This window comes from Rhineura floridana, chromosome 1, assembly GCF_030035675.1.
Source record: "Rhineura floridana isolate rRhiFlo1 chromosome 1, rRhiFlo1.hap2, whole genome shotgun sequence".
Taxonomy (NCBI): Eukaryota; Metazoa; Chordata; class Lepidosauria; order Squamata; family Rhineuridae; genus Rhineura; species Rhineura floridana.
The window spans coordinates 164,891,604-164,907,111 of NC_084480.1; the positions used below are offsets into that span (position 1 = coordinate 164,891,604).

General features: G+C 42.0%; 2 protein-coding genes across 3 annotated transcripts in view; one reads left to right on the forward strand and one right to left on the reverse strand.

Moving 5' to 3' along the window:
- Positions 1–4,828, reverse strand: part of UCK2 (uridine-cytidine kinase 2) — a 41,439-nt gene extending 36,611 nt beyond the window's left edge. The window contains exon 1 of the mRNA XM_061584291.1: positions 4,143–4,828. Within this exon, the coding sequence (XP_061440275.1) occupies positions 4,143–4,259 (117 nt within the window). The 5' untranslated portion in view covers positions 4,260–4,828. The remainder of the gene's footprint in view (positions 1–4,142) is intronic.
- A 667-nt stretch (positions 4,829–5,495) lies between these two features.
- TMCO1 (transmembrane and coiled-coil domains 1) overlaps positions 5,496–15,508 on the forward strand; it is a 40,509-nt gene continuing 30,496 nt past the window's right edge. Inside the window, exons 1-6 of one of the 2 annotated variants that reach the window (XM_061584309.1) lie at positions 5,496–5,893; positions 7,101–7,178; positions 7,947–8,006; positions 8,992–9,038; positions 10,547–10,614; positions 14,317–14,461. In XM_061584309.1, coding sequence (XP_061440293.1) covers positions 5,824–5,893; positions 7,101–7,178; positions 7,947–8,006; positions 8,992–9,038; positions 10,547–10,614; positions 14,317–14,461 — 468 coding nt within the window. In that variant the 5' untranslated portion in view covers positions 5,496–5,823. The remainder of the gene's footprint in view (positions 5,894–7,100; positions 7,179–7,946; positions 8,007–8,991; positions 9,039–10,546; positions 10,615–14,316; positions 14,462–15,508) is intronic. The other variant, XM_061584302.1, reaches the window with a different exon arrangement.

The following is a 15,508-nucleotide window of genomic DNA, read 5'->3' on the forward strand; positions in this document are numbered from 1 at the left end:
CTAAATGTCCTATCTAGTCCTGAAAGGATGACTTCTTCAGTCAAATACAGATACTACTTGGGTGGCAGCTGGTAAATCAAGTGTTTACCCCATGGCATCTCAGGAACCCATTTTTGCATAGGCATTTGTAACCTTTTAAACTTTGACATTTTCTAGAAGGTAGGAGGGCATCCTCCCACTCATTTATTATTTTTGATTGTGTTATTATGCTTCTATCCTTTTACATGCACACCTATAGAATTCAAAAATATATACCTATAGAATGTTTAGGCGGCTAAATTTAGCTTTCTAAGGTATTAGCTCCAACATTTCGTAACATTCCTATTCAACGCTCTTAAGGAACATCTTTAGTGCAGAGCTGGATACCAGATCAAAAGGGTTAGGTAAGAATTCTCTTGCCGGTCAGCTTAACCACCTAGATAGACCCTAAAGAACTGAAATCCCTTTAGGGTATAGAATTTCCAGTCCTGATCTTGGTTTCATTGCTTGCTTACATACACCCAAAGCTATAGGAACACTTTAAGCAAAGCTGGGACAGAAAAAAATGGCAAACCTTTTAACTATTTTCTTGAGAAATCCGTAACATATTGTTAAGCTCCACTGCCTTCATTTCAAAACTTTTTTATTATTTTATTGGTAATAAATGGATGTTTCACTTGGGCATCCAAAGACATCTTTGTGTAAAAGTGCATTTCTGGGTTTAGACGCATTTTAAGGGCAGAACGCAGTTGTCTACAGACAAAAGATCTCATCTCTCTAGGAAATGTGTTTTTCAGGATCGTGTATGGGGTGGGAACACATGCCGATTCTGACACACACATGTAACACTATGCAGGACATACAGTGGGCAATAAGCAAGGCTGGAAATATATTGCCAAGTTCTAAATGTCAGCTTCAATGTTGAGGGTTGAAAATGGATCAGAAATTAGGTGCCACTGCTGCAGAAAAATGAATTTCACATTCCTAGACGTTAGCAAACTTCTAGGAACCCATATGGCCATGTATCTGAAGGCGTTTTCAGACATTACTTACGAATTTAAAAAACTGACAATCATTTTAACAGTAGCTGTGCTCACACATAACAATAAGCCATGGTTTCAACAAAAACGTAAGTCGCCTCACAGATGAGCAAACTAGCCATGGCTTGTTTCTCCAAAATTTGGTTTGTTTTCCTGCTAATCTTGCCTTGTGCCTTTGTAGCTTGCCAAGCATCTGTAGTGGGGTAGACAAGCAAACCATGGTTCAGTAAGGTTGTTTGGTTCAGACATGCTGCCAAACTATAGTTAAAACAAGTCATTGTTTGCAAGCCAACAACAAAGAGAGCAAACAGCAAAGACTGGAGAGAAGAGAAGGATGTAGAAGCCACTGCTCCAGTCTCCAGTGGCATTTCATGCCTTTGCAGAGCAAAGGAACAAGCAACAAAACCAAAATCTTGTTCTGAGAGCAGCCACATGACCACAAGCAGTTACCATCATGACATCTCCCTCCACATATATACTCTTATTGGTAGAGGGTCTATGGGCACAGCTTCCAATTCCCACCAGTGGTATAACAACAATCTTGCAGGTCTCTGACAATGTGAGTGCGTGACACATCCTTTCTTTCCTGGATATCCTTGATGCTATTTCCCTATTAACAAGAATCTTTGGTTCACACAGAAGGCCAAATGAGAACCTCCTTGACTTCTACAAGGGAAATGACTTTTGCTTTCTTGTATTCAGGCTGCTCTGCATTGGAAAACAAGGGGAATGAGAATGGGTGGACTTCTTCATACAGTATTTAAATAAGAAGCAGACAATTACTGGCCAGCTGTTAAGTGGCAGTTGTAATTTCAAAATATTGAATCCACTATTTAAGTGCATCTCTTCTTTTGTTTTCACATAAAGGCATTACAACATTAAGAGCTTAGTAAATAGCAGTTCAAAGAAAAATGGAAGAGCAAACAATTGTACACCTATCAAGTTTCTCAGAAGATAACATCTGTGTTACATTGGCGCCTTACACCTGCATAGAAGCACACAAACCAAGCCTCTGAAGAGCGCAGAACAAGCTCTCATCAAGGAGGTCAAAGCAAAATGAAACCTGGAATTCAAACTTGCTGTTTTGCCTCAAGGCTAACAGAGTGCTGCCTTTGATGGTGGAGGGAAGAGAGCTACCCACTTGTGCTGCTAGACTGTCCTTCATGTTCTTGAATGGACAGATGGGCTTGTGTTCAAGGTGCAGAGCTGGCCAGGCAAGAATCTCCCCCAAATTGTTTTTTTTAAGTGTTTTTAAATTTGTATATTTGTTTTTAATGTTTTTAATTGTTGTAAACCGCCCAGAGAGCTTCGGCTATGGGGCGGTATACAAATCTAATAAATAATACTAATAATTTCTCAGGAACATCTAGAAAAACCTCAGGAGCAGATATCAAAATACACATATTGACCCAACAGTTCTCCAAAAAGTGTTTAATATATAAAAGTGGGTTTTAAGCATATCCCCAGGCACACAGGATCCTAAGAGCAATGGAAACAAAACAGAAGTTTCATCTGTCCAGTTGTTGCCAGTTCTATCCACCTGAGAGGCAATAAAACTCTTAGGGCAATCGTTCCCACTCTTTCCCCCATCACCACTTGAAAATTACTGATGATCTTGGTGGACCAATTAATGATTTTTCTGCCTGATGTAGCAATCTATCACTGTGCTACATTGCTACATGATTTTTAATATTTTTTGCTTCTCTTATTTCTTACATTGTATTGTAACTGTATAACAATTTGAACTTATGGAAGGCAAATTGTAATACAATACAAGAAATTAAAAGAAGCTGTAAAAATTCAGTTCAAAACCAATACAAATATTTAATGTGGACATGCCATGGACTACCTGAATGAAGCTTGTGGACCGTCCACAGACCACAGTTTGGGAACCCCTATCTTAGGACAGCCTGTGACCATGTTCCTGCCACCAAAGTCACCCTGAGAGTTTTCCAGCCGCCGCCCCGAAGTAGAGGCTGACATCTATTTTCCTCTAAAACAGGGTAATCAGAATGCAGTTTTCTTGCAGAAAGGTGGAGACACTTGACTGAGGTTGTTGACCGCAGTATACTGTACCCACTTTGCCCCTCTTGCTTCCAGCAATTAACTCACTGATCCTGAAAACCTCACCCAGGAGTGGGCTGGTTGAAAAAGAATGGAAGGCACCTTCATGCCTATACGTTAGAAATGCACTCCATTACTACTTCATGCACTCCAAAGGTGAGACTCAGTATTTCATTTTTTTAGAATGAGAAATGCTTGGACTCAACTCGCCTACAAGAAATACCTTTGGGGATGGAAGCCCCGACCAGACCCGTAATTGCAAATATTTGGGATGTGAACTGAGACTCTGCTACATGTTCGGGTACTATGGCACTGAAAGTGGTCTAAAGGAAAGTTCTGGGGCTGAGCCCCGTAGACAGGCTCGGAATTTCCCAAACAGCCAGAGAAGACAAGTACATACATAGGCCAAAACAGAACGTCATACACAGCTACATCCTTGGGTCTCCTTCCCTGCCCATCGGCAGCAAGGACAGCACCGGAGAATAGCAATGCCAGCAGCATCTCAAGTCACTCCGGAACCTCCAGCCAGCACAGCCGTCGAGCAGGACCCAAGACCGCCTAGGCGGCTCAGGTGTGCCACTGCCACGTGGCTTGTCACCAGCCTGCTCCACGTGCAGTCTTGCAGCCCCATCCCTTCAATGGGTCACCGCAGACGCAGCATTATGGCAGGCCATCCTCTTCGGTCTGGGAGCTGCCTACCACCAGCCTCCGTTGCAGACGTATCCTCTGGCCAGAAGCCCTAACATGCATATAGGGCCGGTTTGGGGAATGGCTCTAATAACTCCGCACGCGTGGTGGACACACGCTTTCAATACTAGCAGGCATCCAGCTGGTTCCAAGATGAAACTCTGGCACACACGAGGGGAGGAAGAGCTCAACCCAGAAACTATTTTTCAGGGTTAAGAACCACTGGAAGTCGTCAGAAATTAAGAAACTCCGAGAACGTGCTGAGCTGAGGGGACCTTCCGAGAGGCTTGAAACGCACGCGCAGCAACTTCTTGGAAAGCAAATTAATTTTGACCATCCTTTGGCTCGCCGCGTGGAAATATAACAACTCACCTTTCCGCTGGCGGTTCCCCCGCTAACCCCGATGAGGAAAGGCTCACCCCCGCCGCTACCAACCCCGCTGCTGGTCTGGCCGCGGCCCTGCAGCCTCTGCTCGCTGTCACCAGCCATGCTCCCGTTGATCTCAGTGGCCGAGAGGCCTCGGATTTATCCGTTAGCGCCTTCCTGCCTGCTTGGCGCGCTTGATACGGTTCCTTCCCCAGGTGCCGCCCCCGTCTCCGCCTCCTACCTAAGCCGGTTTGCGTAGGGGTTGAGAGCCGCGTCATCCCAGCTGTGGCGGAGCCGCTCTTGGACAGTGGCTTCATGCGAGGTAAATCCATCGCGTGTAGATTGCACTGACATTCTCAACTAATTAAACTTAATTTCTCTCGTCAGTGAAAAGAAGCGCTCTGAACTTGAGGACAGCAATTTGTAAAGGAGATGTGCCTTCATTTGGCTAACACTAGAGGCGGACACATCCACGTTCAAAACCGTTCCCCAGAAGCAATGGCGTCCCTTCACCAGTCTGCAGATCCCGCCCTGAGCTCGCAGGGATCTCTCTCTCGGACTGTCAACAAGCGCCACCGGCTTTCTCTTTTCCTTTTTAAAGGAGAGTGGAGGAAAACAGAGATAAAACGGGACAAAAAGAGCGGAGAAACGAAGTGGGGGAGGAGGAAGGTATTCCTCCATTTCTATCCTTCTATATAAAAACCTCAAAAAAAAATGCAGGGCCACGACCGCCAGGCCGGTGCGCGATAATCGCGTCGATTGCCCACATGCTTGTAGAGAAGGCTTCCGATTGGCTAAGCCCTGCGTCCCCTCAGTCAACAGCACACATTGACATAGGAAAATTTAGAGCCACAATGCAGATGGCCTTCCTAGTTCATTTGATGTAGTTTGTTTTGTCTCCCTGGAGCGGATGTGAGAGCTACGCATGAGGGGGAGGAAATGCAAGATACACCTGCTGAACTTCCCTCTTCTAAACAACTTTTAAAGATGCAGCGTCTCTCACAGTTGTGTATAAAAGGGAAGTTCAGCAGGTGTAGCATGCATGGCAAAAGTGCAGAATTCTGTTCTGTTCTTCACTTGACCACCTTAATAGAGCAGCAGAGTGCTCCTCCCCTAAATGAGAGAATGGCAATGAAAGGGCTACGTAGGTCTTGTTTCAGGCAAACAACATATTCAGGTTACAGCTGGATGATGGTGACTTACAAGAGCCTTTCTATGTAGCCTAATATTATCTACATTCCGCCAATTTTTTTAAAAATGTAGTTATTTTGGTGATGGATGGTTTTGTTTTTCCAGCGCTCCCCCCATCCCGCTGCATTTCTCTCGCTCGCTCACTCATTTTTAAAAGTGTAGTTTTGAGCATTAAGAGTTAGTTAAATAGAGATTTTAAAATCTCTAGTAAAATTATTCCTCCATCACTTCCTCCCAAGTTTCAAATTCCTCCCCAAACATAAACGCACCCCTCGGGTCACACTAGTTAAATTCCTACCTTATTAGAATCCCTTCTAGCCCAAAGTCTGTACTCTATTGCATTGCATGCAGACCCGCTGCTATTACGCCCTTGGTACCGGATTAAAGGAACCTTCCCATAAACTCGGAAGCTGAGTCGAGAGTCTGCCGAGCGCCCACTCCAATTTCCGCTCGGGCCTAATTTCCGGGTTGCGCCTGCTTTGGCCGCATCACCAAGATGAGTACTATGTTCGCCGACACCGTCCTTATCGTTTTTATATCCGTATGTACCGCGTTGTTAGCCGAGGGTGAGTGCGGGAAGGGGAGCCGGTCTCCAAGTGAGGGGAGCATTATACTGAATGAAGGTTCTGTTGTAGGCAGATGTACTGCCGCCGCGTGTTTATCTGTTGCTAATTTATATTGGAATATAGCCGCCCTGGACTCCTACTGGAAAAAAGGGGGGGATATAAATCTAATAAATAAACAAATAAAATAAACTGTGGTTGTAGTACCTTTTCTCTCTCTTCCCTCCCCCCCCGTTTTTTATTTTTTCTCTCAAAACAAAGCAGTGCTGGGGAACCTTTTTCAGTGACGGGACCGTATTCCCTGCTGGGGAATCTTCCACGGGGACCCTGCCAATGGTGCGGAGGCAGAGGTGGGCAGAGCGATGGATGTGAATTTTACTTCTGTACAGAAGGCTAGTTTCTAAACACGCTCTTACAAGCCCCTCTCTGTCCTGCATCGAGTCCAGCGAGAGTCATTATCTGAGCTCAAGGATACATTCCAGCTAGGCAAAAACACTTGAGGAGCCTGCAAAACAGAGCTGGCAAGGGATGTGGCCTGGGGACAGTTCTGAGAGTTCGATAGTCTCATTTGTTTCCCAGACCACAGTTTCCCCATCCCTGATATAAGGCAATATGGATTTGTCACAGTTTCATATATAATGTGGGTGGGTGTGAGGAGTGGGTGTGAGTGGTTAGGTTCTCAAGTCAAGAAAGGTAGCTTATCTCCTAGTTCTGCAGGGATGTACAGAGGTTCAGACAGCACTTTCTTCTGTTTCTCCAGTGTTTCCTTACCTGTTAATTTTCATGTTTTATGTGATCATTTACACAATGTAAAAGCCACTTCTGGAAATTTAGTGGAATCACATGGAAGTTTAGTGCTCATGTTTATGTTCAGTGCTCCCAGGAAAAAAATTGGTAACCTGGAAAATTATGGGAGTTGGGTGTTTATTTTTCCTGTGGCTTCCTTGGAATCATGCCACTGCCACTTATGTAATGAAATTTGGGGTGATACTCTAGTGTACAGCAGTATGCATGCACATAAAGTTTGGTGGAACTAGGTTGAGCATGGGTTGCATGTTGTTGTGGTGCTGCAGTTTAGGGCTCCGTAAACTACTTCTTCTAGTGCTTAAGTCATTCTTTAGGTCTGGAAGACCTCTGTTAGCCATGATGAAGCACTTTATAGATACATGGGGTCATTCTGTCTCCTGATTATATATGCCATTTGTTTCAGGCATAACGTGGGTACTAGTTTATAGAACAGACAAGTACAAGCGGCTGAAAGCAGAGGTGGAGAAGCAGAGTAAAAAATGTAAGTGCAAATGAAAATAAAGCTGGTCTTCTCCAGTGACACTCTGAGCAATCTCAGAAAATCTCTGAGCAATATTTCTTTCATCTGAGCTGAACTGTTTGCCATGAAAAAATGGTTCTCTAGTCATGGGCTATGTATTAACGTGGAGCCTCTATTTAAGCAGGTCATATCTTCCTTTTGAGGCAGAATGAGAGGGCCCAACTCTAACCAAGAATAATTACATGGCAGGTTTGACTGTTTCAAGATTGGCAAGGCTGAGGGGGGAGCATTTTTAGCAGCAAATCAGGGATTAATTTACACTGGAATGAGATATTCTGTCTGGGTGGTAGCCAATTAATGCATCCCACCAGTGCACAGATTTCCACTTCCACAATGGGCTTCCCCATCCATCCTCCACATGTGCCCTGTGCCCTCCCCAACTCTCCAGAGGGTTGAGGGAACCACCTAGAACAATTTAGAAGATGCACAGGAGGAGGAAAGTGGTGCAAGTAGAAATCCTTATGCTGATGGGACAAACAAAGAAATAAAGTAAGTTCCGTTAATTTCAACGAGGGTTACTCCTAGGCAAGTGGGTATAGAATTGCAGCCTTATGCTAATACAATTTTGACAAAAAGAAGCATTCCACCGTTATTTTAGCTTTTCAGCTGTTGGTTACCATACCCATTTTGTCTGATTTTTTTTATAGAGATTTGACGAGAGCTGAGAGGTAATAAGTAGAGAAACAGTTTTCTTTATGAAAATAGCTCACTGTTGTTTAATCTCTGCAGTGGAAAAGAAAAAGGAAACAATTACAGAATCAGCTGGCCGACAGCAGAAAAAGAAAATAGGTAACGTGTGTGTGTGTGTGTGTGTGTGTGTGTGTGATCTTTGTCGTTTTTCTATATTCAGACAGTTTAATATTGGAGGTAAATGGTTTTCCTACCTACTCTACTATAAAATTTAAGTTCCTGCTCTAAAGCAGCCCTTTCCAACCTTTGGGTCCTCGGATGTTGCTGGACTACAACTCCCATCAGCCCCAGCCAGCATGGCCAATGGGACAGGAATTATGGGAACTGTAATGCAGCAAAATCTGGGGACCCAAAGATTGGGAAAGGCTGCCTAAAGCATGCAATGTGAAATCATCCGTTAAGTTTGCCTGCCTGGGAACCTAATCTTTTTTTTTTTTTTTTTACAAAAAAATAAACTTCTAGCACTTCTATTTTTCCATAATATAATATTTATTCAAATTTTATTTTTTAAGGAAATATGACAAATCGTCATCATCACAGAAGTACAAACAAAGAAGCCACAAACAGCATTTTCTGATGATGAAAATGCTACTAAACCAAGACCAAAATTTCCATCCTCAAACTTTTGTTTGGTTTCAAGTTCCAAAACTGTTCCTGAAATTGAAGATAATAAAATGGAGTTCCAGTCCCATGAGTAGGAGTTAGCCCTTGTTACTGTACAATATCGTTGTACATTGCTTTACAACAATGTAGTCATAATTAGGTTTTATGCAGATTGCATTATTTGGATGATTTATACTGAGAGCCAGTCTTGAGCTTCCTTGGGGAAGAAGATACTCGACACTGGCTATACTGACTGAAAAGGGGGAGAGTGTCGTCTTCTTCCCATCAGAGCACCAGTAGAGAGTTGGTGGCTTTGCTGTGCTCAGACTTACAGTATGCCTTTTTGTTGTGCTGGTAGAGCAGTTCAAAGGCTGTTTTTCTGCTGCATCGTCCCTTTCATAGAGGTAGATCCTCACGGCCTTACTGGAAGTGAGTTCCTGACTTTGTGACCTACGGTAACATGTTTCTCATTGTTTTTCAGAGAGGCAGGAGGAGAAGCTGAAGAACAACAACAGAGATCTGTCGATGGTGAGGACTCACAGCAAACTGAACCTATGTAGTAAATTGCATTGGGATGTCTCATGCAAAATGATTCATAAATGAAATAAATAATAATATAGAGTTATTGGGGCAGCTTGTTTGGCAAAGCGGAGCACTGCACTTGCATACATCTCAACAACTAGGAAGTGACCATATTCCGCTACCTCTGTGGAATGCAGCACTTAAAAATATACAGCCTGTAGAACTGAGGGGACACCTTGTTTTCATATATACTCATCAACTGCTACCATTAACTTATTATTTCCTGCTATTGTGGACATGCTACACTTCACTTTTCTATTACTAATGCCTCAGAGTATTTTCTTTCAGTCAACTCGACATGCTTGCCATTCTCTTGAGCACTAAAACACTAGTCCTCTGTCTCTTTCCCAGCCTTTGCATAGAGGTCCTTGCAATGTTTGTATTCTGTGCCATTACTGAAAGAGAACCTGCAGTTCCTGCTTTAGTTTGTTTTTATGCTCTTATATATTAAAAATATATTAAAATTGCAAAAGTCATATAATGTTAGTACAAAATTTCCATTAAAACCCAGTTATTTTATTTATTTATTTATTTAATTTAATTTATATACCGCCCTAAGCCAAAAAGGCTCTCTGGGCGGTGTACATAAAAGATAAAACAAGCACAATATATAAATACAATAAGTATAACAAAATCAAAGATCAAAACAAACAATAACAAAGAACCAACAACGTCAAAATACAACAATAATGAAAATACTGATAAAATACACTATAAAATACAATTTAAAATACACTTTAAAATGCCTGGGAGTATAAAAAGGTTTTCACCTGGCGCCGAAAGGATAGCAGCGTCGGCGCCAGGCATACCTCATCGGGGAGACTATTCCACAGTTCGGGGGCCACTACCGAAAAGGCCCTAGTTCTAGTCACAACCCTCCGGGCTTCTCGATGGGATGGCACCCGGAGGAGGGCCTTAGATGTTGAGCGCAGTGTACGGGTAGGTTCATATTGGTTATATTACATACATTTATGAAACAACACTTTACGCATACCTAATTGACAGGTTGACGGTGCAAAAGATATTAACATCCAGTTATTCTTAATTCATTGTATCTATACCAGTACTGATGTATCTATACTAGTACTTTGTTTTAATGTTTCCTATTGTTTTAATGTTTCCTATACATTTCATTCCACCTACCCTAATTTGTATAACATAAGTAAGTTTCAAAACTTTAAATAACACTTGTGTTGATCTGAATTGCGTGGATTTTTTTGTTCTAGCTATGAATTGTGCAGACAACCATGAAGGGTATTTGGGAGGGTGGGCAGAGGAGGCTTGAATGACCATTGGGCTTGCTGATCCCTGACTGCCTCTAAATAGTCACATGTGGTAACTGTGGGATTGTTTGGGGAAGCAGAGTGTTCAGTAGGTTATAGTGAAGTGTGACACACACCCTTCGACTTTTGCCAAACGCTAATAAGGATCCCCAATTGTTCTTTTGATTGCAGGTTCGCATGAAGTCAATGTTTGCAATTGGTTTTTGTTTCACCGCTCTGATGGGAATGTTCAATTCCATGTAAGTGGCCACCACTCCACTTTTTTTCAAGTATTCATAACAAAATCCTGTGGTCTCTTCTTCCCTCATGATGTTTGTTTTCCACAACTCACTATGTCTTCCTGATAACTGCGGGGGATTGGCATAAAATAAAACAGTGTTGGTGCATTTTCTTCCTTTAGAAAATGGAAGTCTTGTCCATATGAGGAGAACAAAAAGGAACACAAAATTTGGCAAAAGAAATGCAAGCAGACAAAAAAGGATGTTAAAAAAGAATTTGACAATCGCATTGCTAAAACATGAAGACCAAAAACAAATAAAATATTTAAATAGATTATTAGCAGGAGACTGGCCAGGGAGGCTGTTGGACTCTTGGATGACATGGGAGTAAAAGATGTGGTAAAAAAAGATAAGGAGATTTTTCACATCTGAGTGTCTTCACAGCTGAAGATATAGGGCAGACCCCTGTGCCTGAATTAACTTTTGCAGGGAAGGAGTTTGAAGAACTGAGGCAAATAGTACTGACACAAAATAAATTCTAGGCCTTACTGACAACAAGAACTAATAAATTGCCAGGTCTGGATGGTATCCACCCAAGAGTTCTCAGGGAACTCAAATGTGAATTGCTGATCTTCTAACAAAAATATGTAGCTTGGCCTCACGTCAGCCTCCATACCTGAGGACTGGAAAGTGGCCAATGTAACACCAATTTTTAAAAAGGGATCCAGGGGAGAGTCCTGGAAATTCCAGACCAGTTAGCTTAATCTGGTAGAAAGTATTGCTAAGGATAAAGTAACCAAGTCACCCAAGCAGGTAGCCCAGAATCTGGTGCCTACAAAGATCTGAAATGGCACCCCAAGCAGGTAGCCCAGAATCTGAGCTTTCTTTAAAAAAAAAGTCTCTAGCCCTCATAAAAGAAAGTTGTGGAGCAAAATGTGAAGATAACCCTTCTAAGTGATTTATGTGAAATGAGCCAACCTGGCTGCTCCTGCCTGTCATTGTTATTAGCCAATGAGTGAAGTCAGAGCTGTGATTGATAAGTGAGTTGTTTGGACACAAGGCAATAGGAATAAAGTACCTCACCAAATACTCCTGAGTAAGCTTAGCAATCGTAAAATAAGAGGAGAGGTCCTCTTGTGGATCAGGAATTGGTTGAATAACAGGAAATGGAGTAGGAATAAATTGACAGCTCTCCCAATGGAGGGATGTAGAAAGTTCAGTCCCCCAAGGATTGGTATTGGGACCTATGATTTTTAACTTGTTCATAAACAATCTAGAGTTACGAGTAAGCAGAGAGGTGGCCAAGTTTGCTGATGATGCTGAATTGTTCAATGTGGTTAAAGCAAAAAGGGATTGTGAAGAACTCCAAAAGGATCTCTCCAACTGAATGAATGGGCAGGAAAATGGCAAATGCAATTCAGTGTTAAAAAATGTAAAGTGGTGTCTCTCAGGCCATTGTAAGAACAGGATAGTGGTCTAGATGGGCCATTGGTGTGATCCAGCAGGCTATTCTTATGTTTAGACATTGTTGCAGCTGTTCATTAACCACTCATGCAAGCAGTTGACCTCAACTGAGCCGTGTATGTGTGACAACGTGTGGACCACAGCAGCTATTTTCATTAAAGCGGGGGTTGTGCAGTTTTCCAAGTACTGGAAATAGCCGCTGTGGCCTTCCATTAATCTCCATGTCATACAGTCATAAACTGCCCGTGTTAATGTCTGTACTGGCTCTTGAATTTCATCTCAGATTCCAGCAAGGATTTTTTGCAGCATGAGGGTCTCTGCTATCCCAAATATTCATGGAGCTTGAAGCCGTAGTAGCCTCAAGGCCCATGAAAATTTTACTGTTTTAGCAGAAATTAGCTGAGAGCTCCTCAGACTAGCAATATGGATATCTGCATTTTCACTGCTAGTTTTTGTAGCTTTTCATAGTTGAATGAAAATTGCAAAGTATCTTTTTTGATCTTCCCAACAGTCCTATGAGATGGGCTAAGCTGAGAGCGTGTGACTTGGTCAGGGCCACTCAATGAGCTTTATGGTTGAGAAGATATGGACCTGAGTATTTAACTGCAACCCTCAAGCAACTCAAATGTTGAGTTTGCCCTTGATGTTTTTAAAGAGATTAACCTATTCTTCCGTAATAGTATTTGTGTAGATACACCCAATGTGAAAAAGTATAACCAAGGATTTTAGTTAAGACAGACATTGAACTTGAGAACAGGATCCTGGACTAGGTAGGCCTGAGGCCTGATCCAGCAGGGTTCTTATGTTATATTAGAAGTGAGCTTTTGTAAAAACTCTCAAAGTGACCCAGTTATTTTCATTTTGATGATTAGGTTGCTGGTGTTAGAGAAGTTAAACCTGGTTTCCCCACTGATTCTCTTGTCTATCAACATTCCTACATTCATCTAGCATTCCAGACAATGTCAAAGGTGTGGGGCCCATACCCTGTAGCATTTCCTGCTGATTTGTCTTTTAGCTGAGAAGACAGGAACCACATAGAATACCACAACACTGGGAGGAAAACATCCGTTCCTCTCGATTCTGCCAAAAATGCCTTTACTGTCAGCAGTGCTGGCACCTGTTGGAAGTGCAATTCCTTGTATTTTTAACTCTTTGGGAAGACACACTCATTTAAGAGTTTACAATGCCAGAAACACCTGCTAAAAACATGAGGTAGAGCTTCATACAGTAATGCAGTTTAAGATAAGCATTTGGAAACTCTAGTTATCAAAGTGCCTAGATTTGTCTATTCCTATTCATTCCCACAATAAACCTATTTAAGGAGCATCATGTGTTTTTAAAATTTGTATATTTGTTTTTAACGTTTTTAATTGTTGTAAACCGCCCAGAGAGCTTCGGTTATGGAGCGGTATATAAATGCAATAAATGATAATCATCATCATCATGCACTTCTGTATCTGCTAGAAGCTTAAAATATACAGGTTTCTTTTCTCCTTTGTAGTAGTAACTAAGTGGAATCCAGCAGAAACTTGCTTCCCCTTTGGCAATTCATAAAATGTTTTCAAAACCCATTTTATGGATTTCTTTCCCTGCTGAGAAGTTCATCCCTTAATTTACATGCTGTATAAGCTGTTGCTCACAGTTAACTGACTTGAATGATGAGTACCTATATTGGACCTGAGGATCTGGGTTTGTCTCCAAGCCACAGGTGTTCAGCCTTTAATCTGTAAAAATAGTAATACACCTCAGAGGGTTGGTGTGTTAGTAGATGAAATACCTCCTTGCTGTAAACGAAAGGGTTTTATTTATCTCTATGCTTAAAGGAAATCACAGTTACACTAATTGGTAGCAGGACCTTCGCTTGGTTTTAACCAAATGTATAGTTAAACTTGGGCTTTTGATTTGGGGGCTACAAATCTCTTGTAGATTTCACGGTACCACAGTGACTTTAGCTTTCTCAGGTGCAGACTTTCACAATCTCTTTCCTTGTGTGTAATTTTTACTACCAGTACGTGTTTACAGACATACTCCATCCCTTCACTTACTAGTGTAGCAGGAGTAGCTCTAAGTTCAGCAGCAGGAACTGGCTATGGTGCCATGCAACTAATACCTCAGAGAGAGATATGTTATGCTCTGCTTCAAGTCGGATGCCATCTGGGTAAAGTGAGGCAGAATGCTGCCTTGTCTCTTGGGCAGGAGGGGCTGGGCAGCTGACTTTACTTGCACTAATGACTAAATGTTTCTGTTTGTTTTTTTCAGATTTGATGGCCGAGTGGTTGCAAAACTCCCCTTTGTACCACTTTCTTACATCCAGGGTTTGTCCCATCGTAATCTTCTGGGTGAGGATTATACAGATTGTTCCTTCATCTTCCTCTACATTCTCTGCACAATGTCTATTCGGCAGGTAAGCACTGCACTGTGGAGGGTTGCTTCATTCAAAACCTTTCTTGGAACAGTGTGTTTCACAGTGTATCACTTCTGTAATACTGTACAGAGAGGGCTGACACTGTTTCTGCAGCCAGTATAATGCTATACTATAAAGGTGCATGCATAATCCCCTTCTGGTGCTGTTTCCTCCCAATAACCCTGCAAGCTAGTTGGATTTTTGCCACAGGCTTTTCTCCTTGCACCATTTTCAGTCATCTCCCAACCAAAACAGCTTGATAATTTCTGTCCTGCTTGTAAATATTATTTTATTTATTTATTTATTTATTTATTTATTTATTAGATTTATATCCCACCCTTTCTCCCAGTAGGAGCCCAGGGCAGCAAATAGCCATTCATACAGCCTGTATCAAATAACAATGTTCTCCAGATTATTGTAAATTAGTGAGTGCTCCTCCTCTCCCTTATTTTTATTTTAGGCCACAAATGACTGATATATGTATTTTTGTTGCAGTTGTGTTTGCCTTTGTGTTAACAGCATGTTTGAAGACTCCTACTATAAAGCTGATTCTTCGTATCCATGACCCCAATGTCCATGCTTCTTGTACTTCCTAATTTAAAAACAGCTGAATGTAACTCAGAAATTGGCAGAACATACCAGAAAGCCTGTCCAGACTGCTTAAAAATTAGGCTCATGCAGGAGCAAGTGATCTTTTAAATATTCTGGTCATATGTTTTCAGTACTGAAAATGAGCCATAAGTCAATGTAGCTGTTTAAACAAGTGAGTAACATGATGCCAATAGCCAGCTCCTGTTAACAGTCTGGTGCCTCATACTGCACGAGATGATGTTTTACATACTTTTCACAGGCAGCCCTATGTGAGAACACATTGTATTAGTCTAATCTGGATGTAACTAAGATGTGGGGTCACCATGCCAGATGATACATCCCTAGGAACAAGTGTAGCTGGTGCACTAATCTTAAATTAGACAAAGACATTCTGGTTAAGACTGACACCTGAACATCCAAGTTCAAAGCTAGATCAAGAAGTATTCCCCAAACTAC